The sequence below is a fragment of the Diceros bicornis genome, chromosome 19, assembly GCF_020826845.1.
Source record: "Diceros bicornis minor isolate mBicDic1 chromosome 19, mDicBic1.mat.cur, whole genome shotgun sequence".
Lineage (NCBI taxonomy): Eukaryota > Metazoa > Chordata > Mammalia > Perissodactyla > Rhinocerotidae > Diceros > Diceros bicornis.
The window spans coordinates 21631023-21657708 of NC_080758.1; the positions used below are offsets into that span (position 1 = coordinate 21631023).

Genomic DNA, 26686 nt, shown 5'->3' on the forward strand with positions numbered 1-26686 from the left:
ATTGGGTCACTTGGCTGCCATTTAAAAACCTTCTAGTCTAACACACAGTAGGTCCTCAATAAATGACTATTACTTAATCCAGAAGCTTCTGCACCTCTCCTTATTAGGTTTTTCAGTGAGGGGCTTCTAAAACTTTAACCTTGTTCCTTTATCACCCAAGTGGGCAGAACATCCCCAATTGCCAAACTTCTCTGCCCCTCTCACTTCTGTCATGCATTCATTCACGAAGTAGTTAGTAAACTTCCATGTGCCAGACCCCATAGCAGGAAGGAGGCTCTGGACCTCTCAAAGCCTGACAGTCCCCGAACTCGTAGGAGACTCGGGCCAGACTGTGAGCCTGATTGGTGCAGGAAGTCCACATGAGGAGCAGCTGCTGCTTGTGGAGGGGAGTCAGACAGAAGCATGGTATTCTCCACGAGGGTACTTGGACGACCTGCCTCAGTCACTGGCCCACAGGTAGGTGGGGGCTGGAGGCTACTTATGAAACCTGCCCATTCCTAAGCTCACCCTGCTCTACTGAGTCAGAACCTCCAGGGGGTGAGGCTTGGGACTCAACACGTTAATGGGCAACCAGTCTGATGAGACTTGATTTCAAGACCAGAGAATCTCATGGAGCACAGGTTGGAAAGTCAGGCAGACCCAGTTCCAGGCTCGGGGAGCAGCTGCAGGAAGTGGGTGGCAGACTTAGAGTAAGATATGGAGTGGAAGGACCCCCTTATAGGCAGACACCAGCCCAGGTAGAAACGCAAGTGGGGCCAGCCCCAGAAAGGCAAGCTGAGGCTTGGAGGGCCAGTGTGTTTAGAGGGAGTCTGAGCCCAGCTGTGAGATGACCAGAGGACCCAGAAGAGGAGGTCTGGGTAGATGACAGTAGAATGTACATCCAAGAAGCACAATGCCCTAGTGGCCCAGAGCCAAGGCCAGGAGCTGGGTGGTCTGGGTTGGGGTTAGGGGTGATTCTTGGCACTGGGTCCTGAAGGGTCAGAAAGAGCTGAGCAGCACAGGTGGGACAGGCTTGAACACATTTTCTTGCCAGACCCCAAAACAGGGCCACTGTGCAGTCAGCCCAGGGAGAAGCTTCCCTGGCCACCAGGGCCCAGCCAGAGGTCCTATGGTGAGCAGGCAGAGCAGACGTGGACACACAACTGCAGGAGAGGCAGCTCCCAGCCCTGGCTTCAGGGCCAGGCTGGAGGGGGTGGCTCTCAGCAGAGGCACCCACCTAACTGTTTCCTCAAGTGGTAAAACCACCCCACCATGTGTAATCTAGGCAGTAAGGTGCTAATCTGGCCCCATGGAACCCTCTGCAGCCAACCCTACTCAAAGGGGCAGTGGGTGGTAGACAGATGACCTCCTCAGCATCTCTCCCCTTTCCTGACTGGCCAGTCCTGGCACAGCTCAGATTTTCTGCAGGCAGAGAGCACAGCTCACGTTTGTGTATTCCCAAGACAGAGAGAGCCAGCCACCCCGTCGGCAATTGCTAGCTTCTGTAGGGTGGGCCTCTGTTGGCAGTGCTTTAATTATACAAGCTCCTTCTAGCACAGAAGGCCAAATTACTTTTAAAACTCTACAAAACCAGGGTGAAAATTCACATATCTAAATTATGAAGGGCAGCCAAAGCAGAGCCGATACCCCCAGGGAAGGGTAAATTAGGAACACCCATGCAGGAGTCAATCCCCCGGCCTATAACCAAAAGCACACACGATGTTATTAGATAAGAATCTCCTTAAAATTTAATTGACTAAATGTATTACATTCAATATTCCATGGGTTTCTTCTGGACAAAGGATCGGCATAAATACAAACAAGCCTCTGGGCCTTCTTCCCTAACCAACAAAGAGAAAACACAGGAGGCAAGGGGACACAGGGACACCTTCATATTTACATTTCGCCTTTACTTTACAGTTCAGTGCCAGAAATATTTACAGAAAATACAATAAGAAAAAGATCATGTCTTGGCAACATACCGAAATTCATACAAATTGTGTATATGAATTCAAGCAAATAATGATACTGCTTATGTTTTAGCCACAACTGCCAAGCCCTTCAAGAAGAAAGATGTTCTTGGTCACTGCAAGAGACAAGGGCTTGGGAAACTTGGTTTGCTTCAACAAATAGTTACTGGGCGCCTACTATTTGCAAGGCACTGTGGAATCCCAAATTATACCTTTTCCCTCACCATTAAAAAAAGAAAAGCATCTGAAGAATATGAGTTGATACTCTGAGAAAAACACTATACAGTACATGGCTTCTTTAGCTACCAAGAACCCACAGTTTGATTCCACATTGAGCGGGTAGATTACCTCCAGTCTCTCCATTTCAAGAAAAGAGGCTGTCATGGAAACCCTTAAAACAGACCATCGTTTCATGTAAACATATAAATCAATTCTCTTTAGGAAGATATAACCTGAATGGGTTTTTAAATGCTGAATGGAGAACTACAGCCAGGAGGAGTGTCAAATTACCTCCAGTAGATTTTTTACCATCTACCACGAGACACGTCTTTAAGCAAGGGTGATTCCCACTTTGAGTAAAGTTCCACCTTCCAATAGAAACCACTACTCTTGAAGACTCTGCCTTTCTAAAAATCACTCTGCAGAGCCTCATAAACGCTTCCTCAGTGTATGTAGAAAGTAACCATTCATGAAGGCCTCACACACACAACCTACAGGCAAGTGACATTACTGGCCAAAGATGCAGGTATTTTATACTTATAAATGAGTCCAGAGGAGAATGGGCTGTCCTGAAATAGAGGACCTAGAAATGGAGGACAGCATGCACGCGCGTGTGTGTATACATGGCGAAGGCAGGAGGGGGTCAACCTACCACCTAACTACTCCTGTCAAAGGGCCAACGGACAGGAGGGGGTCTTAGGAGGAAGCACTGGACAAAAGAGACAGCTGGCTGAACGAGAAAAGGCAAAAGCCCTCCTCACTGTCCTCAGTGCTCCCAACCAGAGAGGAGGAGGAAAGCCCCCGTTCCCCAAATGTGAGAAGGGACTATGAGAGGCTACCTGCCTCTGTCCCTTGGGTAATGCTTTCCTTGTCACCAAATGCCACACTCATACCCCTGGTTCATCTGTCACATGCAACAACTAAACTGTTTAAGCCACAGACCAAAGTGGTCCTGGCTTCCTCCCAAAGGTTATGAACATGTGCTAGCAAATTTATCAAGTGGACTATTACAGATTATTATTAAGGACTAAATATGCTCCTCCAGCATTATTCTACTCAAAGTGATTTTTAACAAAGGCAGTTGGGTGAACTTAGTGACTACGAACTCAAACCTACACTAGTGAAAGGGTCCTTACCACACTCCCCTTTTAGGCAGATGTTATTTTGAGCAGAAGGAACCAGCACCTGACAAGTATACGTACCCCATATTCTGTTTGTGCTGTACTACACACTGGGGTTTCATGCCTTCGGGAGCTGCACAGTCCTGAATCCATCCCTCCCTCCCTAGGAGACCACAAAGTCTTCCAGATCACAAACCGCATTCAACACAGTTGTTCACTTATCAAAGCCATTAGAATTACAAAGAGTTGCCTGAAATTAGAGCAAACTGAAGGATCAGGAAGCCTATCTCCAACACATACACCACCATACATTCTGCTGACAGTAAAACCACGCCAAAGGTAAAAATTTTATCTGAAGAATCACACTGAGGAAGTACACCTACATCAGTTATTTTTAACCTCTGGAATGTTATGAGTTGCACACCAATTTATAGCCTTCTTTCTTCACACTTACTAGAACAAGGACCCATTTTTCCCTTGAAATGTCAATCTAGAATTTTCATGCAAGTTGTTAAACCTCACCTTATACCTGCTGAGCTACTAAAACATTTTTAGGGTAGAACTTGCTAATCTTTATCATATATCCCCCTCCCTCCATGCTACCATCTGGAAACATCAGTTTATTGCCCAGATTAAACATAAAATCAATTACTGAATAATAATATACCCTGAATGGAAACTGGAGTCATAGAAGGAGTAGGTTACCTTTACCTGAGCTTAAAACAAACATGAAGAAGAGGGTATGGCAAACTGAAAACCAAAAGCTGCTATGCCCACATTTCCTGCTCATAGATGACAAAATACATACTTCTGGAACAGAAATATCTGCAAAGGGACTTAGGTCCTACACTATCCCTCACTCCCTAATTATACTACCAAAACATCAAACCAAACAGACCACTGTAGCCCTGACCTACGGAGTCTACTGACATCAGAATTCAAGTGGGAAATCACCCCTTATATAACTGTCATCACTCCACTTTAGACTTTAAATGTCACTTATTATCTTAACATAAAATAATGTGAATAAAGAAGAAAGCACATAAGAATAGGAGAAACGAGCAGTGTATACTCTAGCACTGTAACAGGAATTCTTGTAAGGATGTTCTGGGTCTGGCCACCTTAAAACATTTATCCCTAGCAGAAAAGGAGCAGCGAGGTAACAGAAGTATTTCCAAAACCCAGGCAGGGATTTGTTGTGCCTTCAGCTGGCAAAGTCCAGAAAATATGACAACAGCCATTTCTAACAGCAGCCACCCGAGGAGGTGGTCACTAATGTTTGTCAATTATGATGAAATCCAGTAGCTCTCCGGGAGAAATCTGAATTAGGAGCATTGAGAGGCTATTTCCTGAATCCCAAATTAGAATCCTTCATAAACTCCTGCAGTTTCCTGCTTGGTCCTGAAATAAGCGACAATGAATGAAACCAAATAATTTTCAACCCTCATTGTGAATTTACTTTTCTTAACCAAGAAAATTTCTTGGTAACCAAGAAATTACCAAGGAACTACAAATATTTAACCTGTTGTTATGTCATCAAGCTAGATAATATTGGAGAGAGTGGAGGCATCACTACTGTCTCATAACTTTTAACTCCACATACTCTATTTGTATCCCCATGAAAGGACAGGGCCATGCCTCCATTTCAGATATGTTCCTGGGCTGCCCAGAAACTGAGGCCTTCAGACAGATCTATGCAGCGATGAGAATGAAAGCTTTTTGAAATGTGGAGAGAAAATACGAAATATTTTAATGTCAGACTTCTTATCTGAGCAGAAAACATTTATGTTCTTTTCTGTCAGTTTGACAGTTGGACGACAGTTGGATAACAAAATGGACCTACGAGTGAGCAGAAAGTTGAGATTTCTTTCCTTTTCCTCCATGCTATCAACATGAGTCTTTAAATGTGCTGGAAGATTCTGAGACAGGTTTTAATTTTGAACACAACCTCCTAAAAAGTGAGGTATAAAACTATCTTCAACTTCTAATCTGCAAATTTGATATTACCAATGCACGTGTTTAACTGAGATGCATAAAAGCCTTTCTCTTCAAAAGGCTGATATTTAACTAAAATTGTCACTTTTAAAAGAAAGTTTGTGGCTAAAATGTATATCACCATTACCAGCATGAATATGATTGTGTCTGGGAGCCCATTTCACTAGAAAGCCAAAAGTCTTCTATCAAATGGGTTTATAACGTGTTTCTTCTATTCTGGTGATTAAACAGTAAGCTCTTGGGAAGTGATTTGTTTTTATTTTTACAGTGATCACCTCTCAAATTGTTTTGCTTTGATATTATAGCCCCAAACTGTAGTTCAACAATCCTAGACAGACAGTGGTCTAAGAACCGCAGTTCTTGAGTCCAACCTCCTGGAAAAGTGAAGTATAAAACTCTGGCTCCAACTGCTTGTTCCGGTACTTGTTGACAATGTCGGTGATTTTCTGTTTCCGGCGGACATGTGGTGGACTGTAGGAGTCACTCTCCAGTCTCTTTCTTCTACAAATATTAATTACAGTCTGCCTCACCAGAAAACCTTGAAAACAGAGGGTTTTAAAATCAATGTGAATAACCAGTCATCTAGGTGAACTATACAGTATTCAGGAGAACTATTCTCTGCAAACTCAAACTATTTCATTCCATTTGCAAAACTCCCCATAGCCGGAGAGACAGACAGGCATTTACTAAGATAAAGCTGTCAGACAAAACACATAATGAAATGAAAAACAGAATCAATGTCTGGTCTGACAACCCATTTCCTGCTGTGGATTACAAACAGCTATCTTCACTTCCCCATACTGGAAGTTTGTGAATTATAGTTCTAACTTGTACTTACTAGATTAGCACTGTTCAAAACAGAACAAAACATGCTTCCTTTTTAACAAGAACCGCAGCATTTTCTACATGTGGGACTTATTAAGTATTATCATCATTTCCTTACTTCTACTTCTTTTTGGTTCATAAAAATGTTAAAGAAAAAAAAAATAAAGTGACCTTAACCGTTCCCTTCAGTCACAGATGAAGACCTTACCGAGTGCTCGCCTGCTGACAATCATCCCATCCACAAGAGGGATGACCATGTTAAATTTTCCAGTGGCTCCTTGAATTTTTATCCGGAATAATCCAGTGTTTAAAGGGTGGATGAAGATGACAGGAACTTCTTTTTCAAGAGTGGTAGATCTGAAGGAAAAAAAACTTCTTTTTACCCCAGACACTCAAGAGTTGAAGTCTCCCATGTGTGATATAAGAACACCAAAGGGACTCATTGCCAGGCAGTGTTTGCGAAGAGCCAAGGGGTCAGTCTGCTCAAAATCCTCTTTCTGGGAGCCCATGCTGAAGTCCCCCCATCAACATCTGACCCTAAATGCCCATCACTAGGGTCAGGCTTTTTAAGCTGACAAAAAAGGGGCTAAAACTGTGCTTAGAAAACCACTGGGGACATGGAGTGGAAGGAACGGCTAGAGAAATCTGCTGTGGGGGGCTATGAATCTGCACCCAGCTATGGGACTTTCACTTAGCACTTACTTCCTCTTTCTTGTAGGGAACAAAGTGGGGCTGGCCAGAGTGCAGGGAATTCCACCACAGTCAATGTTAGCATCTCAGAGCAGAAGTGGGAATACAGCTCAGGCCCACTACGGGAATCCCTGATATAATTTTTTTTTCCAGGGGTTGGGGGAGGAGGTTGGGAGGGCCGTTAATCTGGGCTGGCTGCAAGTGTCTTCCTCAGCAGAGGTGATAAATGGCTGCATCTTGGCAGAGCCAAAGCCCTCAAAGCCTCTGAACAAGTAACAGGTGCTTAAGTCAGCAAAGGTACCTTTGGAAGACTGATTACACATCACGCATCAGGGATGTGCCAACACATCTAGAGGTACCCATGCTACTCTGATGCTACATGTCAGCTTTTTTTTCTGGCAAGACAATGAGCTTTCTCTTCTATATAGGTAAAGCGATTTTGGCCAAAGTAATAGTGAATTAATTTTTCAAGACATTAAATAAAAATCAATCCTATACTAATTCTGTCCCAAGAAAAACTCTAACCTTTGCTAATCTACCAATAAAATAGAAATTTTACAATCTAACTGTATTAGAATTTTTGACCTAAAAAGATTAAAACAACACAACAACAAAAAACAGTACAAGATACTTAAAACTAGTTCCAACTAGACTAGACTTCTCTTCCAAACTAGTTCGAGAAAAGTCCACCTCATGAAAACTATTATAGTCTATTCAGCAAGTCAGTGTCATGGAGAAAAAATGGAAAACAGGACTGTTCTAGATTAAAACAGACTGAAAGAATTAATACCAGGTGCAAGGTCCTGGAGTGGATTCTGGTTTGAGCAAACCAGTTGGTAAAGGATATTTTTCAGGGAAAATGCAGAAATTTGAATACAAACTGGTTATTAGAAATTAAGGAATTGTTACTAACTGTATTATTGTGATAACATTATTATTGTGATAACATTATCTTTATCTATTTGAAAAGTGTTCTTAATTTTTAGAGATGTATTACTGATGTATACAGAATGTTAGGATATCTGTAATTTGCTTTAAAATACTTTAACATAAAAAACATGAAAGTTTTAAGAATGATTTACCCTCTTCTAGAAATTTAAAAATATGATGTTAAAATGAACCATCTTTACTGACTTCATTTCTAAACAATAATCTAACAACATTAGACTAAATTCATCTTACATGCAATATGAATCAGATCATGTAAATAGAAAGGACTTAAAGTTAAAATATCAAGTTTACCTTGATATTAAGGATAACTGTAATGTGGGAGATGAGATTAGCATTTGGGGTCAGAGGGCTGGGTTCTGATTGCTTTCTCCTTCATTTGCTGGATGTGTGACGTTGAGGAATAACCTCTACGAGCCTATTTTATCCCATTTGTAAAATGAAGATGATAATTGTACCTTTTGAAGTTATTTTATAGTATTTGTTTAAACCAAAAACAAGCAAGCAAAAATCCTTTAAACTATAAAACCTACACAGATACATTGTTACTATTCTTGGAATCATTTTTTTTTATCCTTTTTGTGCATGTACAGCTAAATTAGAAATCTTAACATTATAATAAAGTTGGTACAGTCATGCGCAGCATAATGACATTTTGGTCAACGACGAACTGCATATACAATGGTGGTCCCATAAGATTAGTACCATATAGCCTAGGCGTGTAGTAGGTTATACCATCTAGGTTTGTATAAGTACACTCTTATTACGTTCACACAATGACGAAATCGTCTAACAACGCATTTCTCAGAATTTATCCCTATTGTTAAGCGATGCATGACTGTATTACATTTTACTTAGAAATATTTTTCCATTAAATAGCCCATGTGATGAGGATATTTTAACTGCTATCTATCCAGAATGTTTTGGCCAATTTAATTCCATTATTTCTATCTAACATTGCTACCCTATTATCACAGTCTTCATTAACACTTAATTGCCTCCACTTCTCCATTTTTCTTTTTGCTGCAAACAAATGGAAAACAGTATCTAATTATGTCATTTAAAAATCCTTACTCATTTGATCACCTTGTGCATTTATCTACAAACTTCTTTCTTTGATTCTTTTTCCCAATTTTGTTTATTTCTTATTGCCTTCGTCCCTTTTGTTTCATTAAAAATCTTTATTTCTTGATTAAACTGCAATCAACATATAAAAAATAGGTTTCTCTATGCTTAAAGACATGCTGATAAAACTTAAAGCACATAAGAGTGTACCTCAGGGCCTGCCCCGTGGCTTAGCGGTTAAGTGCGCGTGCTCCGCTGCTGGCGGCCCGGGTTCGGATCCCGGGATCGCACCGACACACCGCTTCTCCGGCCATGCTGAGGCCGGGTCCCACATACAGCAACTAGAAGGATGTGCAGCTATGACAGACAACTATCTACTGGGGCGTTGGGGGAAAAATAAATAAATAAAATCTTTAAAAAAAAAAAAAAAGAGTGTACCTCAGAGAAGTGCTACTATTTGCAGTAGTTTCCACACCAGTACTGATTTCTGTCATCAGGTCTGAGAGGGGAAAATTTTCTGGAAGAAAATAATAGCATTACAATTAATATCGCTCTCTTATTTCCTAAACAAATAATAGAAAATCTGATTTCCTAATCTCTTTACATAGGCAGGCAACAAATATATAGATTGTGCTATCCTAAAATATATAATCCTAACTATTCCTCACAAATAAAAAAAAAAATTTTCCCTCAGGACACATTTTAGCTAAGTTCTTCTAAAGCAGAGAGGTTGTAGGGAACATGATCTATAGTCTTTGAGGGCTTTGGAGGGGTTGGAAAGCAACTATCACACTTTTCCCCAGACTCTGAGCTGGATGAGATTCTAGGCTAAATACGCACCTCTAATGCTCTCATGTTGCTTACATAAAAATCATGAGAAACTTATCCATAGCAGAATTTCTGAGGACAAATTAATCTTTACACTAAAACGAGACAGGAGGGTTCATGGAAAAAGGGTGAGGGAAGTGCTCCCCCTGCCCATTTCCAGAGGTCCTAGGGTGACTGGGAGCTACATACAGTGGGACCAACTGACAACAAACCACAAACTGTCATACCAAGAAGAGCTCAAGATTTTGTATCCACTAGTCTCACCAAATCTTCATTACTATGAAATAAGCGCCATGAGTGTCTCCATTTAACAGACGAGTAATCTAAGACTTAAAGAAATTAAGTGAGTAGTGTAGCTGGGATTCTAATCCAGGTTTGCTCAACTCCAATCCCAGTTCTTGGCCACCAGACCATGCCTATGCTGCTGCTCCCTTTAGACATTTAGCAAGTCACTGTCATTCTATTATAATTTTATTTATGGACAAAGTCCTTATACAGTACCTATATCATCATAGCGTTCTACCCAGACTACAGAAACTCTTGTCTCAGGTCCAAGGGGAGGCACAGGGCGACCCTGAGGCAGCTTCTTCATTCTGGAACTAGGACTGAGCTACATGAGGCAGAGAAAAGCAGAAGAGGAGAAGAAAATAAAAGAACTGGCTTAATAAAACTACAACCATACATTCATCAAGCTGCCCAGTGACAATATCAGGTCATAGGAAATCACTTAGAAAAAAGGGTGAAATATATTTGCAAAAAAGCTCTTCTTCGGCTCCTCTGTTTATCAAGTCTCAATGTAGAAGAAGGAAATGAAGGCCTAAAATCCTCAAAGGAAAAAAAGGTAAGGAATACTGAACAATTATAACTGACATTAATAAAAATTAAATTTGCATGCAATGTCTTAATGAGAGCTTAAAAGGATTTGAGTCTATCTCCATGGCCAGAAAGCAGCAAGCTTTCCTCGTCACAGCAACATCACTGATTTGCCTAGGGATCCTAATCTCTCAAACGAGCCATTAGGAAGTTATTCCTTGTTCTCAGACGAAATGTTTTCTACTACAATTTAGGCCCCCAAAATTCCTTTTTCTTGTCAGCAGAAAAAAAAAAAAAAGAGTTGGTTAGGTCTTTGCTATCACACACAGTTTGCTTCTGGCTTCCCTGCCCACCCAATCAGCTTTAAGTTTCTTTGGAAAGCTAGCAGGACCATGTGGCTCCCATTTAGCAAACTGGCACTCTGAGCTTCATCACTTTTAGGGGATGCACCAGAGCTGAGTTTATGCTAAAGCCCTAAACAAAGCTATGTGTACAGAAGGGAGAACCCCATACTTGAATTCTAAAAATAAAACTGCTTTATTAGCAGAGAAATATACATATCTTGACCAGATGACCAGAGACCATGGCAACCCCCCTCCCTCGCTTCTATTCTGGCATTCACAGAAAACGACTGTGACCAAGAGTCTTCCCCAAACTAGCTACAGATCTCCAGCCACACTCAGAGACTATTTTCTTGGCATCATGGCTCCTAATCAGCTTTGAATCTCTGACTTCCAGCCCTAGATTTAAAGGGCTCCTGTGATTAGCTCAGGCCTACCTGAATAATCTTCCTATTGACTACCTCAAAGCAACCTTAGTTAACATCCACAAAATTCCTTTTGCCATTATCAGGTAACATAATCACAGGATATCTCATCATATTCACAGGTTCCACCCACATGCAAGGGGAGGACACTACACAAGGGCAAGAGTCTTCGGGGGTCATCTTAGAATTCTGCCTAACACACTGACCTTTCCCCCCAAAACCTTGCTAAATAAACTCACTCAACAGATATGGTAGATTTTTAAAAATAGATTCCTCAGGGTTTTCTACATACATGATCATGCCATCTGCAAATACATACAGTTTTACTTCTTCCTTTCCAATCTTTATGCATTTTACTTCTTTTTCTGGTCTTATTTCCCTGTATAGGACCTCCACTACCATACTGAATAGAAGTGGTGAGAGCAGACATCCTTGCCTCGTCCTCTATTCAGGGGAAAAGCTTCAAGAACAATGTATAAGGTATCAGTATAACATGAGCTGTAGGTTTCTAGTAGAGCTGTTTCAGGTTGAGGAAGTTCCCTTCTATTCATAGTTTGCTTAAAGTTTTTCTCATGAATGAGCGATGAATTTTTGTCAACTGCTTTTTCTACATCTATGGAGATAATGATATGATTTTTTTTTAGTTAGCAGTCTGCAATAAAAACATGGTGCTTTAAGAGTTGTCATTCTTTGGATTTTAAGGAGTAACTACGCTGGCGTTCAGAAAATGAGTACGAGGGCAGCCCATCACTGACTATTAGATTTGACTAAAATCCCACATTACTACCCAACACTGACTTGTTCATCTCCTAACCATATTCTGCGAAACCTTTTGGAATACAGCAACTCTGATTTTCAAAATCAGTCTACTTCAGTGAGTTTTATATAACTTTTTTTCCCTAAATCAATTTTAAAGGTGAAAACCTCTCCCATATTCTTTTAGGCATATACTTATGTTAAAAATAATTTTCACTGTATAAGGAACCAAATTAAAATCCTGTACAATGGAAAAATGGCTTCAGTCAAGTTTACACTTCTTTCATCTTTTTTTATTATTTGTTCTAAATCAATCTTCTTACACTTATGAACTGATCCTGTACTCTTGCTATCACCAATTGGTCACTTTCCGGTAAGGATTAAGAGATAACATGAGGGGAAAACACAGATAAAGACAAAACATCCACCGAGAGGGTAAGAAAAAAATACAAAAGCAAAATGCTCTCTTCTTGTAATAGCTGCTGTGTGCCTCGCTCAGCGTATTTATTCATACACTGGGCTATTCTCCCAAATGCTACCATTTGTATATAGTCAGATTTGTTTAAGTTGAATGTTGCATGATTAAAGATGTGAAATGGATAGAACTGCTGTACTTTTAGTGGATATTTCAGGGACCAAATAAAAACCCAGGCTTGAGAAGGAATGTGTGAGAGAGCCCAGCATGGTACCAGAATGGCTAAGTCAAGGAAAACAACAAAGGCTGTCTTAGAATGAACTATTTGTTGCAAACTGAAAAACAGAAAATCTTGAGAATTTGATTGGAAAAAAAAAAGATATTAATGAATCAGTACTGTTATAATTACTCTCTGGGTTAAAGTTAGCTTTTCAGGCACGATTTTATAATTACCCCCATTTCACTACAAATTTTTGGAGATATATCAACAAAGTGACTTACCCTCTGTGAGGCATTAAGATTGTCTGTGTGATTAGGGAAAAGCTCAAGTGTCAGGGATGGCTGTTTCAGAATTCCTGGCATAAGGTCCATATTTGAATCACTATCTTGGTCCGAGATGTTACTTTCCAGTGAATCACCTATAGGTTAAAGAAAATAAATAATTATACCTACTACTTCTTTGGAGCAAAAGTGTCTAAACCAATTATATTAATAGTTTAATTTGAGTCACTTAAGCAAAGCATTGCTTCTAGAGCAAGGTTTGACAAACTTTTTCTGTAAAGGATCAGATAATAAATATTTTAGGCTTTGCTGGACATACAGGTCTCTATTGCATATTCTTCTTCATATTTTATTTACAACCCTTTACAAACGTAAAAACTGTTCTTAGTGTTCTGAATCTGGTCTCTGTGCTGTGGTTTGCCAGCTCCTGCTCTACAGGATAACTGAGGTAAGAGTAGAAAACATCTGACTTTTCAGATGTAGAATATAATAAAAGCCATCTGTTATTCTCTGAATTACTCTGACTATATATTCAATATGTAGCACAGTGCCAAGTAGCACTGGGGCACCCCAAAGCTACAGAGGAACTGGTCTCTGTGATTAAGTATGATCTAGTTGAAGACAAGCACACAGAGAGTTATGAAAAACAAAAACAAAGGAAGACAAATGTCAAGAAACAGGAGGAGGTTGAGCTGGAGCAGGAGCACAGTTGGTACAGAGGATGTGTCATGACAGGAGGCGAAGACCCAAGTGTGGGAACTACAGTGCAAGGAAAAGGATCTAGCTCTGGGAGGACTGGGTTGGTGCAAACAGGCTGGGCCAGAGACACCAGGCAGGGACTCAGCCCACAGAGGACGGATGGAGCCTGGCTTCTGGAATTAGGGTGGCAGATTACAGCCTTGACATGAAGGCAAACAGCTGCTAAGATACTGATCTAGACCGTGGAAGGCCCCTCCTGCCAGGGACACAATTGGCCCCAGAGTATGAGATAGGGAGGGGCCTAGAGTGAGAAATCAAGAGTCCAAGTACAAAGATTAGGAGGCTGCCAAGGTGGGGCACACGAAAAGTCATTAGCCTAGAGATGAGATCATGCAAGTGTGATATGTAGCACCCCATCCTACAGATGGTCTCACTGAAGAAAAAGGTGAAGTTTTCTACCTACTGCCTGTCAGGCACAAAGAAACAGGCTTAATTTGCAAGAAGCAAAGGTTCTAGGCAAAATAAGACTATGAGTTCAGACAGAGAAGTAATAATCACCCCTGATCCTTAAGAACAGTCTTGATCGTCGTCTTTTCTAGGCTGCTAGAGTTTCTCCTGACTGACGTTAGAAAAATCAGCCAGATGCCATCATTAGAGTCTTCCAACTGTAGGATTCCCTGAGGTTCCATATAAAAGCTCTCACATGGAAATAGGGAAGTGGGTGTGGGCTCACTCATAAGTAAAGAAAGAAATGAATAAAGTGGAAAACAGGGCTTCTACATATTGGTTAAATAATTATAGAAAGACAAAAAATGGGTTGAAGTGGGTCTCTTTCACTATTTAAAAATTATTATCAGAGGGTCAGTCTGCTTGTCTTTAACTACTTTCCTTAAGAAAGTTAAGAGAAGCCAACATCCTGTACCTTTGCATAATCTAAAAGCTATCATGTCTTAGAAGCTGAGGAATACCTTGGAGAACTTCAGAATTTCTCCCAATGCAATAATACCGCACAAACCAGTGAATACAAAAATAGATCCTAAAACAGGACCATACGAAAAATGCTCTTACTTAAGGACTCCACAGGAGAAGGAACAACAAAAGCTATTTCCGTAAGGGCATCAGCATAATACAGCACCTTCTTCTGTCCATTGAAAATGCTCGCCCCAACATCTTCAGAGGAAATCACTTCATCTGGGAATGAGAAACACTACATTATTGCTCCAAAAAGTGGGAAAAACCAGTATCATCCTGCTTTGTGAAATTTTAACTGGTTAATAAAGGGATAATAAGTAGAAGGCAGGTTTCCAACAAGAACCAATTAGTGTGTTAAGAATGAACTATAAATGTTCATTAAATGTCTTTACTCTAAATTTAAATCATAAAATCTTAATTTCATAGTTTCTCAAACTACTCTAAATCAGACCACTTCTGATCAGCAGGGCCTTTAGTTCATCTGTATGTGGCAGGTTAAGGGAACAGTCTTTTTGGAAGAGGTAACAATTAAAAGGAAGAAGATCACCACGGTCCGTCTGAAGGTGGTTGGGACAGGTGTCTGTGTATGCGCTCCTGCTTTTATGGCATTCCTGTCCCTGGTCTTTCTCTACTGCTCCTCAGCTCTGCTTCTGCTCCATTTTCCCCAACGGTCAGTGATATAATATAAAAACGTACAAGCAGTTTTAGTAATGGTATTTGCTCTAAGCCAGCAAGACTGAATTAACAAAAGTAACATTCCTGAGAGCTAGTATAGTTCTCAATGAAAATGAACACAATGTCCTACCAGTAATATACTAAAGACCAACAACCTGAAAAAAAATTGGGGGAGGGGAAATGAATAAGTAGTTCTCAGGAAAGAAATAAAAATATGAAAAGATGCTGAAACTCAATCATAATTAAAAATAGAAAATTTCTCACCCAACAGATTGGAAGACACCTAAGGTTGGTGAAGATGTGGCAAACAGGAAGTTTAGACCAGAGGTTAGCAAACTTTTTCTATAAAGAATCAGGTAGTAAATAAGGCTTGGCAGACCACATGGTCTCTGCCATGACTACTCAACTCTGCCACTGTAGCATGAAAGCAGTCATAGACAATATATAAATGAGTGTGGCTGAGTTCCAATAAAACTTTACTTACAGAAACAGACATGCGCTATAGTTTGCTGACTGCTGGCTGAGACACTAGGAAGGCACTTTGTATGTACTGTAGTAGACACTGTGGTTACTGCCTCACACCCACTCCACCCTCCCCTACTCTGAAGCAGGCATGAATTGCGGGTGGGACTGACCCTTCATACCAGCTCTACCTTGTCTATATCTCTCTATCAGCGTCATTCCGTCTCTCTTGCCATAGCAACAGGTTCAGGGTGGTCCAATCATGGCATGTCTCAGAATTTGGGGAGTAGGGAGGTTCTGAGACCCAGCTAATCTCTTCTCTTCAGGCTAGTGTGGTATATGAAAGTCTGGAACTGCCTTTTTCGCACTGTGAGAGAAGCCAGGCTGGGGACAGAGAGCCAACATGTGGAGAGCAGAACTAAAGGAAAACTGCAGAGAAATAGAATAGGAGTGCTGCTCAAATGACAACAAAAATGTACACTCATCTCTGGAATTTTCAGTTATATAAGGCAATAAATGACCTTCAAAATCTAAGCCGGTTCGGGTCAGGTTTTCTGTTACCTGCAATGATAAGCATCCAACTCATATTTATCAAACTGAAAAATGTGCATATCCTTTATCAATTCTACTTATGGGAATTTAGTCTATAAATACAGTCAAGCACATATTAAAAGATAGGTGGAAATTAAAATTAGAGTATATCCCCAAATACTTTGATTCAGCCTTGGGTGAAATAAAAAAAAACTACAGGTCACAAGTCACAACAGTATTTAATGGGAAACCTTGATAGAGTATAATCTTGTTGACAGAAGAACTCTGATAATTCAAAGCAATGGACACAGGCATTACCCACTTCAGAGAGAACATTAACTTTTCAGTGACTTTGGGAGCCCTCAGAACAAAGAACATTAGCCAGGTAGGGCAAAGTTCTTAAGTTTAAATTTATTTCTTGCTCTGGTACTTGTTATCCTGATTATGGCTCCTCAGGAGGATTTGTAGAGATGGGCATGAATCTCTCCGAGATATTCAACTGTTTACTACAAATGTTTTTATATAATATCCCAAGAATGTAACCTTTAAGGATAGCCATAAAGTCTATAAAACACACCTGTTAATAGAAAACTGTATTTATTAGACAAAATACACTTCTTAGGAAACTGTATTGTTATAGATAGCCTAAATTTATTATAATATTGTTATAGAAAATGGAATGTTTACTCACACTATAAAAAAGGAACTTATTAACCCTATGATAACTAAGCCATTAATTTTATATTAATTAACTATCATTATATATATATATATATACACACACACACAGAAAATGTCTGGAAGAATACACAACTATATAAACTGATTTCCTATGAGGTCTAGGATTAGGAGAAGGAGACTTTTCCTTTATATAGCTCTGTTCGTTTGTTTTTTTAATAAGCCTACAAAACCCATAATAAAGGGGGAAAAATGAAGAGTAACAAAACAAGAAAAAAACAAATGACCATTATAAGTTTTACCTTGTTCAGGTCCTTCACCATCATCACAAGTGTTAATAGACCAACTGGTGGAAACATGTCCAGTCCAACCAGGGTGTTTGCCCACATCTACTGACCAGCCAAGGGAGAGCAAAAATTCTAGGAAATGTGGCTGAACATTTCTGGAAGACTCCACATTCTTTAGAATCTGAAATATATACCAATCATAAGCTATAATGGGCATACCAAAATAAATCTTCATAAAAATTGGTTAGCTTTGACACGTCTGACAAATCAAGTCCAAGCTCAGAATAACCTTGCGAATATACCACTTGTTAAAAACGCATGCTTTCGAGTTCAACAGATTTGGGTTCAAATGCTGGCTGGGCCTTAGGCAAGTTTCTTAACCTCACTGTTTCAGTTTCTTCATCTGTAAAGTTTGGATAATTATGACGGTTGTGAAGATTAAGTGAGATAATCCAAGTAAAACCCTTATCTCCCTCCCTAGCAAAACAATTATTGAACCAGATATGTTTGCAAAAAGTAAACAAAAAACCCTATGCCCCTGCCTTCACAGAGTTTACTATCTGATTAGTGAGAAACATTACATAGGTATGTGATTATTTAATTACAAATCTTGACAAATGCTATAAAAAGTACAAATCTATTGGAGGGGTGGCCTGGTGGCGTAGCGGTTAAGTGCACGCACTCCACTGTGGCGGCCGAGGGTTTGGATACCAGACACGCACCGACGCACTGCTTGTCAAGCCATGCTGTAGCAGCGTCCCAGATAAAGTAGAGGAAGATGGGCATGGATATTAGCCCAGAGCCAATCTTCCTCAGCAAAAAAGAGGAGGATTGGCATTGGATGTTAACTCAGGGCTGATCTTCCTCACAAAAAAAAAAAGTAAAAATCTATTAAAAATTCAATAAAGATTAGGTATAATTAACAAATGAGCATGAAAACATCCTTCTCTTAGTCCAAAGAAGAGAATGTAACCATTCCAGAAAAAAATGAAGTGACTAGACAGTTCTCTCCTCTTCACTAAGTACTAAACTTAATACCTGGGCTTTTTACTGGCCTCAGAAAGAAAAGTCCCTTGTTCTAAAACAGTGGCTCTCATGGCAGAGATTTTGCCCCCCAGGGGACATCTGGCAATGTCTGGAGACATTTTTGTTATCGCAACTGGTGGGGTGCTGCTGGTATCTCGTGAGTAGAAGCCAAAGATGCTGCTAAATGTCCTATTTACAGGACAGCTCCCATAATAAAGAATGATCTGCCCCCAAACAGCAATAGTGCTGCTCTTGAAAACCTTACGCTAAAGGAAGGAAAATCAGAAATCCTCTAAAAATTAGGGAGAGAGTAGTGTATCAAAATCACCTAGGGAATTTCTTAAACATAAGATTGTCTTAGCCCACTCTAGACCTTCAAAATCAGAATCAGCAGAGGCAGGATCCTGGAATTACTATTCTTAAAAGCTCCCACAAATGACTGTGATGCAGCCAGTCCACAGATCACTGATATGGTTCATACAATGCTAATCTACGTCAAGGTGTGATGAAGTCAAAATATTGGGTGTCACATTTATTACTCTCAATCCACTGGGCACCACTGCCAGGCTATCATCTCTTAAACACATTATCTCTTAAACACTTGTCTTTAGAAGTGTACCTATTTAGTGCACCCATATTCCTTCATATTCTTGTAAGTGCCAGGAAACTGATTTGACAGCCAGCTCCAGTTTTCTTCCAATTAAAATTTTTATTCAGAAGCGAAACTTTTAAATAAACAATTTCTCGATCCTTTTGTAGTTCATAAGTGTGATGATTGGGTGTTCACACTATTGTGTGAGATGTGCCTCCCACAAACCTTGCTACGATGTCAGCACATTACCTGTCTGATATAAAAAAATAAAATAAAAAATAAACAATTTCTGAAAATTTAGTCAAGATGCAATAAGTGAGTCAAAATCAACCTGCAGGCCACTGGCTGGCAGCTGGAAATTAATCTAAACCTCCCCTGTAGCTAAGGAAGGCAGGTTTCAGCCATTCTAAAGGAGGCCTCAGAATTTTCATTGTTTCCTAGTGACCCTCAGTCCCTAGAAAGCTAAGGAAACTGAACTGGTTTAAGAGTTACTTCAAGGGTTTGTGTCTTCTTTTATAGGAAGGAGAAAAATGGCCCCATTATTGTCATACGAACCATGCATTAGACCTCCTTCAAAGCTGATCCCCAACCCCTGCAATTAACCCAATTTTGCTGAGGTTCTTCCAAAAAACTTGAGTCCACCAGTCTCATCTCTGGCTACCACCAGCCCACCAGCTTCTCCCAAGCTCCAAGCATATTGGATCCCATAATAAATTTTGTGAAGACAGAATTCTCTCTTACCTCCAGTGCCTTTATACATCCTATTACTTTGTTAGTAACAATCTGCTTCTACCTTTTTACCTATCATCAATGCATACCTCAAACACCAGCTTCAATGTCTTTTCCTCCAAGACACCTTCTTAAAATCAAGTTACGTTTTCCTTAATTAGCATGGGTCCTATAACATTCTCCTATTAGCACACTTTACTATGGTTGTTTATTTAATCATCTGTCTTCCCCTCTAGACAGAAGTTCTAGGAAGCTAGAAACCTTGTAGATTTTGTTCATCACCCTAACTCTGGCACATAACCAATACCAGACACTTAATAAATATTTATTGATTCAATAACATGAAATGAGAAGAGCTTTCTCACAAATCAATCTCCTATTCTAGCAGCTCACTAATAATTGGAAACAGTGCTTCTAGTATAAAAAAACATTTTGTGACTTTGGTAAATTTCTTAAGGTCTGCTCAATTTGATTAGATAATGGTCTTACAGTGATTACAGTAAAATTTCAAGATCATATAGTCATAGTGCCCTACGCATCTGAACACTGTATTTTACAAATCTTCCTTTGGCCCTTTCCTAGTGGCAGTTGGTAACTATCTGCTTATTCCATGTTTCAACTATTCATTTCCAACAGACACTTCAAACCTCTTGCCATGTGCTCTGTTTTCCATTCTCACCTACCTTATATTTTTCTTCATCCTTCTCCTAGTCTTTTTGTTACATGTATCCAACTGTGTTTTACTTAGTCTTCTGTTTTTATCTTTTACTTAATTTCAGGCGTTATTTTCCCCACTGCACACTGTGCATGCCTCAACTGAAATTTGCCCATGAAATGACCTTAAAGGTGAGCTCCTCAAGAGGAAAGACTGTTGTTCCCTTCTATACCCTGGCACACTGAGCCACAGGGAAGATGTTTAGTAAATATTTGGTGCTGTTGTTTTACTCTTTTTAAGCAATCAGGCCTAGCTTTAGCTTTGGTGGTTAACCTTCTGTATTTTAGTTTCTTTTCTCCTCTGAATCTGAATTCCTTAAGTGGAAGAAAGACACGCTATAGCTCCTCTCTAAACCACATTCACGGAGAGTCAAAATACTCAGGACTTTTAGCATCATAGTTTTCATTAACTCAGTTTCTAAACTGGTTCACAACAAGTCTTTAAGCATCAAGTACAACTCATCTCCCACTATGGATAAGCACAAGCCATGTAAAATTTTTTATATTTATAGCATAAAAAATTATCCCCCGAATCCAGAAATCTTACCTCCTGGTTTGTTTTCTGACCTGGCTTCATATAGAAAATAAAAACTGTATCAAAGGGACGACATGGCAAGAGGTCCAGATATCCGATGTCATCAAAAAATCCAGGTATTGTAGAGTCAAGTGCAATAAGGTGAGGAGGTAGACGACTATTTGCAGGTTCCTACCACCAAAGAAAGCAAGTAGGTTATCTCTTTTCACTATTCTAATTATAAAAGCAATACTTGCTCATGGTTTAATTATCAAGTGGCAGGAACAAGCACAACCATAATCTTAAAGGAACTATATATAATATTCGTGTGTACTTCCTTTGAGTTCTTTTATTTGCCTTTTTTTGTTAAAGACAACTGAGATCATATTATGTACATAATTTTGGTTCTGATTTTCTCTATATCATACTTTCTAGAAATTTTTTGAATGCTTTTTTTCTCATTCATTGCTGGTGGGAATGCAAAATGGTTAAGACAGTTTGGCGGTTTCTTGCAAAGCTAAACATAGTCTTACCACGCAAGATAGCCGTCGCACATCCTGGTATTTACCCAAAGGAATTAAAAACTTATGTCTAACAAAAACCTGCACATAAATGTTTACAGCAACTTTATTTATAATTGCCAAAACTTAGAAGCAATCAAGATGTCATTCTGTAAGTGATAATCAACTGTGATACACCCATACAATGGAATATTATTCAGCAATAAAAAGAAATGAGCTATCAAGTCACAAAAAGACATGGAGGAACCTTAAATGCACATTGCTAAGTGAAAGAAGCCTCAGGGCCAGCCCAGTGGCGTAGTGGTTAAGTTCACGCGCCGCGCTCTGCTTTGGTGGGCCGGGGTTCGCCGGTTCAGATCCTGGGCGTGGATCTACACACCACTCACCAAGCCATGCTGAGGTAGCATCCCACATAGAGCAACTAGAAGGATGTACAATTATGACATACAACTATCTACTGGGGCTTTGGGGAGAAAAAAAGAAAAAAGAAAAAAAGGAGGAAGATTGGCAACAGATGTTAGCTCAGGGCCAATCTTCCCCCTCCCAAAAAATGTCAATGTTAAGTGAAAGGAGCCAATCTGAAAAGGTTACGTACTGTATGATTCCAACTATATGACATTCTGAAAAAGGCAAAACTATGGAGACAGTAAAAAGATCAGCGGTTGCCAGGGGTTGGGGGAGGCAGAGATGGAGGGATGAATAGGCAGAGTACAGTGGATTTTCAGGGCAGTGAAACTAATTCTGTCTAATACTGTAAGGGTGGATACACGTTATACACTTGTCAAAACCCATAGATTTGTACAACGCAGAGTGAACTCCAACGTAAACTATGGACTTAACAATGCATGGATATTGGTTCACCAATTTTCACACATGTACCACACTAACACAAGATGTTAATAACAGGGGAAACTGGGGGAGTGGGGTGGGGAAGGGGAGACGGTATATGGGAGCACTCTGTACTTTCTGCTCAATTGTTCTACAAACCTAAAACTGCTTTAAAAAGAAAAATCAATTTTTTAAAATGCATTTTTTTGTTTTGTTTTCTTCTACTCCCTTATCTTCTTTGAGATCTGATCTTGCCCAATAAGATTTTGCCATCCATGGTATTATTCAGGAAAGCATCCACTAGAGATGGCAAGGATTACTCGTTTCTACATTAGCAAGGATTATGAGCCTGGTCTTCTAGTCTATTACATAACATTCCTAGCAAGGGATGGGGTAACATCCTATAACCAAAGACATTAATATTTCTGCAGTCAAACAGAAGAATATTTACACTAAGTGAAATAAGTAAAGACTACAAATAGCCTTGTGTCAATTCAGGTCAGATTTTGCCACTAAATGAATTTGCTACAAACGTACAAAAAAACTTCCGGTTTTCAGTTTTTACTTTGAAATCATGGATAAGGAATTGTGGACCTGGAGCATGCTGTAATAGACCTTGTAGGGAAAAGCCTCCAAATTTTCCTCTTTTTTTTTTTAAGTAAGCTATTTCATCAGCTTGTTCTTCTGGATGACCTTCTAATCCAGGAACATAACATGCACATATTTTCTCTCAATTATTTTTTAAAGCTTTTGCCTCTAGGTTTTGTAACAGTTTGTTTGGGTAACTTTTGTCACTATCACAGCTGTAAATGGGGTATTTCTGCATCGTATTTTTAACTGGCTATTACGGCTACAGTCATTAATTTGCATTTTTTTGTGTGGTGTTCTTAACACTCATTTATTTTAAACATTTTATTGATTCTCTTATAGTTGTCTAATGACAAGTCATATTACCTGTGAACTGTCTTCTTTCCAATGGTTTTTACCTCTTATTTAGTTTATTTTAATATTCCATTGACTTTCCTCATTTCGACATTGTAGTATAGTTATGGTAAGACATTACCAATGGAGGAAACCTCTCTGCAATTTTGGTTTTTTTTTTGCAACTTTCTGTTAATCTATAATTATTTTAAAGTAAAAAAAATTTCTTTGACTAAAAAATTCTCAGTGTTAAATAGTGGTCAAGGTAGATATCCTTTGCCTCTAATTTTAACAAAGGGTGCTTCTAGTTTCTCACAGTGTGCCATTTAATGAGATCTACATTACTAGTCCTGGTTAAGTTTTTGTTTTGTTTTGTTTTGTTTTTAATCAGAATGAATATTGTTCTATTGAATATTGATTTATTGTTTTACTGATTGATCTGCTAATAGGATCAAATTACTTTCTTAATAGCCTTACTAATATTTCTCAATAACTAACTCTCCTTGAGTTCCTAGAGTAAATCTTACTTGGTTGTGGAAGATAATTTGCTTAACCTGCTGCTGAATTCAGTTTTACTAGCATTCTCCTTAATATTTTTGTACATACATTCAAAAGTAAGATTGATTTATACCTTTTTTGTATGTGTGTGCTATCAGGTTTAAGTTATTAGAGAGAGATGCTAAGATTCATAAAATAAACCAGGTAACTTTCTGACTTTTTCCTATGTTCTGACACAGATGAGAAAAAAGCATGAGAATTATTTTCTTGAAAGGCTTAAAATTCTCAACCAGCATACATAACATGAATGGAAAATTACTATCTCAGAGACAATGCTATTAGGGCTCTTCTTGTCTCCCTTCAGTCCACAGGATATAATAATTTTCTTCTAGTATATTTTTATCTACTGCTTCTATTCTGTTCAAATTTCTCCATTAGGAATATTACTAATCATTTGTAGATTGTACCTTTGTTCCTTCTTTTTCATATTTGCCACTGTATTTCTCATTATTTTCCTTTCTCCTCACTTTTCTTCTGCATTTTAAAAGTTTTTATGTTATACTCCCCATCACCAACTCAGTTTTCTACAATGTAAACTATTTTCCATCTATATGCTTAAATCCAAAATCAGACAGCCATGTTCCCTGCTTTTCTAAAAAGTTAAATGACCTTTAATCAAGTAGATGCTAGGGAGTAAGGGCAGGGGACAACCTGTGCAATAAGCAACTTGTTGCCTGGCAATCTTCAGTTGTGCTTTTCAAAAGAAAGAGGCCTTAGTACAAACCCCAAATATACCACAAGCAAGCTATTTCACATTTTTGAGCCTCTGTCTCCAGATATGTAAAATAGGGATAGCATCACTTTCCTTATAAAATTGTTTTAAGGATAACGGAATTAGGAATAATGGCAATATTCACCTTACAGGTCCGCTTACTTTGTGTTAAGTACTACATGAAGCATCTTACATGACCACAATGAGATGGATACATTTATCATTCCCATTTTATACGTGAGGAACTAAGACTCAGAAAAGTAGGGCAACTTGCCCAAGACCATATAGCTGGTAAGTAGTGATGCCAGGACATAAACCTAGATAGTTTAGTCTGATCTTAGAAACTGGAGACCTTAGAAGTGCCTGGTTCACAAATACTTTTTCCTTTTTAAAAGTGGTATGAAAGAGCAGAGCCAATTGTAGCCCATACTTTTAGTAATAAATTTTACTAGGGGAAGATTTTAACATTCCTTTTCTAATTATCCATAGATTTCACTTATATATGTGATATGGGTCCTACATTACCCAGGAAAATTCAGAGCTGGATATATTATCAAAGCAGTCTCCCCAGAAAGAACTCTGAAAGCATTCTGGGACCAAGTGTCATGGACTCACAGTAACCTATAGCACCAGAGAATTTCATTTACTTGCATGCAGAGTTAAGAGTTAACCAGGTTGTTTTTTTTTTTTTGGTGAGGAAGATGGGCCTTGAGCTAATATCTGCCACTCCTCCTCTTTTTTTTGCTGAGGAAGACTGGCCCTGGGCTAACATCCATGCCCATCTTCCTCCACTTTATATGGGACGCCGCCACAGTATGGCTTGACAAGCGGTGTGTCAGTGCACGCCTGGGATCCGAACTGGCGAACCCCGGGCCGCCGCAGCGGAGCGCGCGCACTTAACCGCTTGTGCCACTGGGCCGGCCCCCAGGTTTTTTTTTTTAATTCCTTCTATCTTCATAAAAATGTTTTGGCTATCATCAGCTGAATGTTAATTTATGAATATATTTTCTCACAAAAGTTTAGGAAAATTACCTTCAATGCTTCTAAGGACAAAAATCCAAAGTGTGAAAGGAAAAGGCGTGCTGTTTGGAATTCCTGGGCAGGAGGTGGGGGCTTACAATCTGTAATTGGATCAGGAAAATTTCTCTTCTGCAATGCTTCCTCACTTTGTTGTTCGAGGTGTATTTCATAAGCAATCTGCTGGGCCATGCCATTCCTTAATTTTTCATGTCTCTCTTCTAACTGAAATAAACCAAATATTTCATTTTTTGGAACTATTACAAACGTAATAGGATTAATCTTAATTTTAAAATGAAAATAAAGCTACATGCAACAAAGTAAATTAAGATAATTTTCAGTGATCAACGAGTTTCAATTCAATATGCAGTATGCAACCAAGCAAACATGTTTCAAGGTTAAGACAAATACCAAAAAAAACTCCCCTATAGCCTCAACAATTGCTCCTTCCTCTCCTTGCTATAAATGAAACCATTCTCTATCTGCTTACCTTCAAGCAGGCAAGAAAAAGGGAAGAGTTGTTGCTCTCACTCCCTCTTCCAGATCACTGTCTACCTTCACCCTGCAGTGACCCTCTCACGTTTTGAAGTCCTCATCCAGATGGATTACTCCACTACATTCTTGGAAAACTCGCCCTGACCCCTCTACTTCCCTTCTGATCCTAGTTTAAAATTCCATCTTCTTTGGTGAGCAATGATCCTTCTAACGACCGGGCTTAAATTTCTATAACTTCCTCAACCATCACAACTTTGGCCATCCATGAGCACATTTTGTACCTCAGAGGTGCTCTACTTTCAAGAGCTACAATTCTGAAATTCCCTTCTCCACTCAGAAGCCCCCTTCCTGCAGCTCTCCCACACCTTCACTCCCCGAGCTGTGCTTTCCCTTCAGTTTGAGGCATTCAATCCCTCTCTGTATTTTCCCAGGCCCTTAGCTTCCTCCTGGTTTCATCTACTTTCCAACCAAGCCTAAACCCCCAAATCTAACATCTTAATACCCTCTTTTAAGCATATAAATGCCTGTGTTGTTCCTTATTCTTCCATATTCTCACCTGTCAACCTCCAACACCATTCAAATTTTTTACTTATGCCTCCAGATTCCAAGGACTTTTGAAGAAAATCAGCAGAGTAAGTTAAGTAACTTCACTACAGATGATGCTTCTTAACCTCAGCTAGGCTGCCTGGCAATTTTAAGAGCCAATTTTGATTCCCTATTTCACTGCTAAGAACTAAGATTAAAATTTACATAAGCTCCTTCAATATCCCTCCTTTCTACCTTTAAATGTCTCTGAACTTTCACCCACTCTCTCCTCTCTCGTCTTACCCGAAGTATCTCTTTTCTAGACACAATCACATAGAC

General features: G+C 39.3%; 1 protein-coding gene and 1 non-coding gene across 6 annotated transcripts in view; one reads left to right on the plus strand and one right to left on the minus strand.

Moving 5' to 3' along the window:
* Positions 1–1701: 1701 nt before the first annotated feature.
* RALGAPB (Ral GTPase activating protein non-catalytic subunit beta) overlaps positions 1702–26686 on the minus strand; it is a 90400-nt gene continuing 65415 nt past the window's right edge. For 4 of the 5 annotated variants that reach the window (XM_058562710.1, XM_058562707.1, XM_058562709.1 and 1 more), the window contains 9 exons: positions 25343–25552; positions 20804–20962; positions 17211–17376; positions 14659–14781; positions 12892–13028; positions 10142–10250; positions 9251–9329; positions 6318–6466; positions 1702–5822 (listed from right to left, as the gene is read on the minus strand). In XM_058562710.1, the coding sequence (XP_058418693.1) occupies positions 5629–5822; positions 6318–6466; positions 9251–9329; positions 10142–10250; positions 12892–13028; positions 14659–14781; positions 17211–17376; positions 20804–20962; positions 25343–25552 (1326 nt within the window). In that variant the 3' untranslated portion in view covers positions 1702–5628. The remainder of the gene's footprint in view (positions 5823–6317; positions 6467–9250; positions 9330–10141; positions 10251–12891; positions 13029–14658; positions 14782–17210; positions 17377–20803; positions 20963–25342; positions 25553–26686) is intronic. The other variant, XM_058562711.1, reaches the window with a different exon arrangement.
* Positions 18969–19072, plus strand: LOC131418822 (small nucleolar RNA U13). The gene has a single exon (XR_009223060.1). It is a non-coding gene; the product is annotated as a small nucleolar RNA U13 (small nucleolar RNA).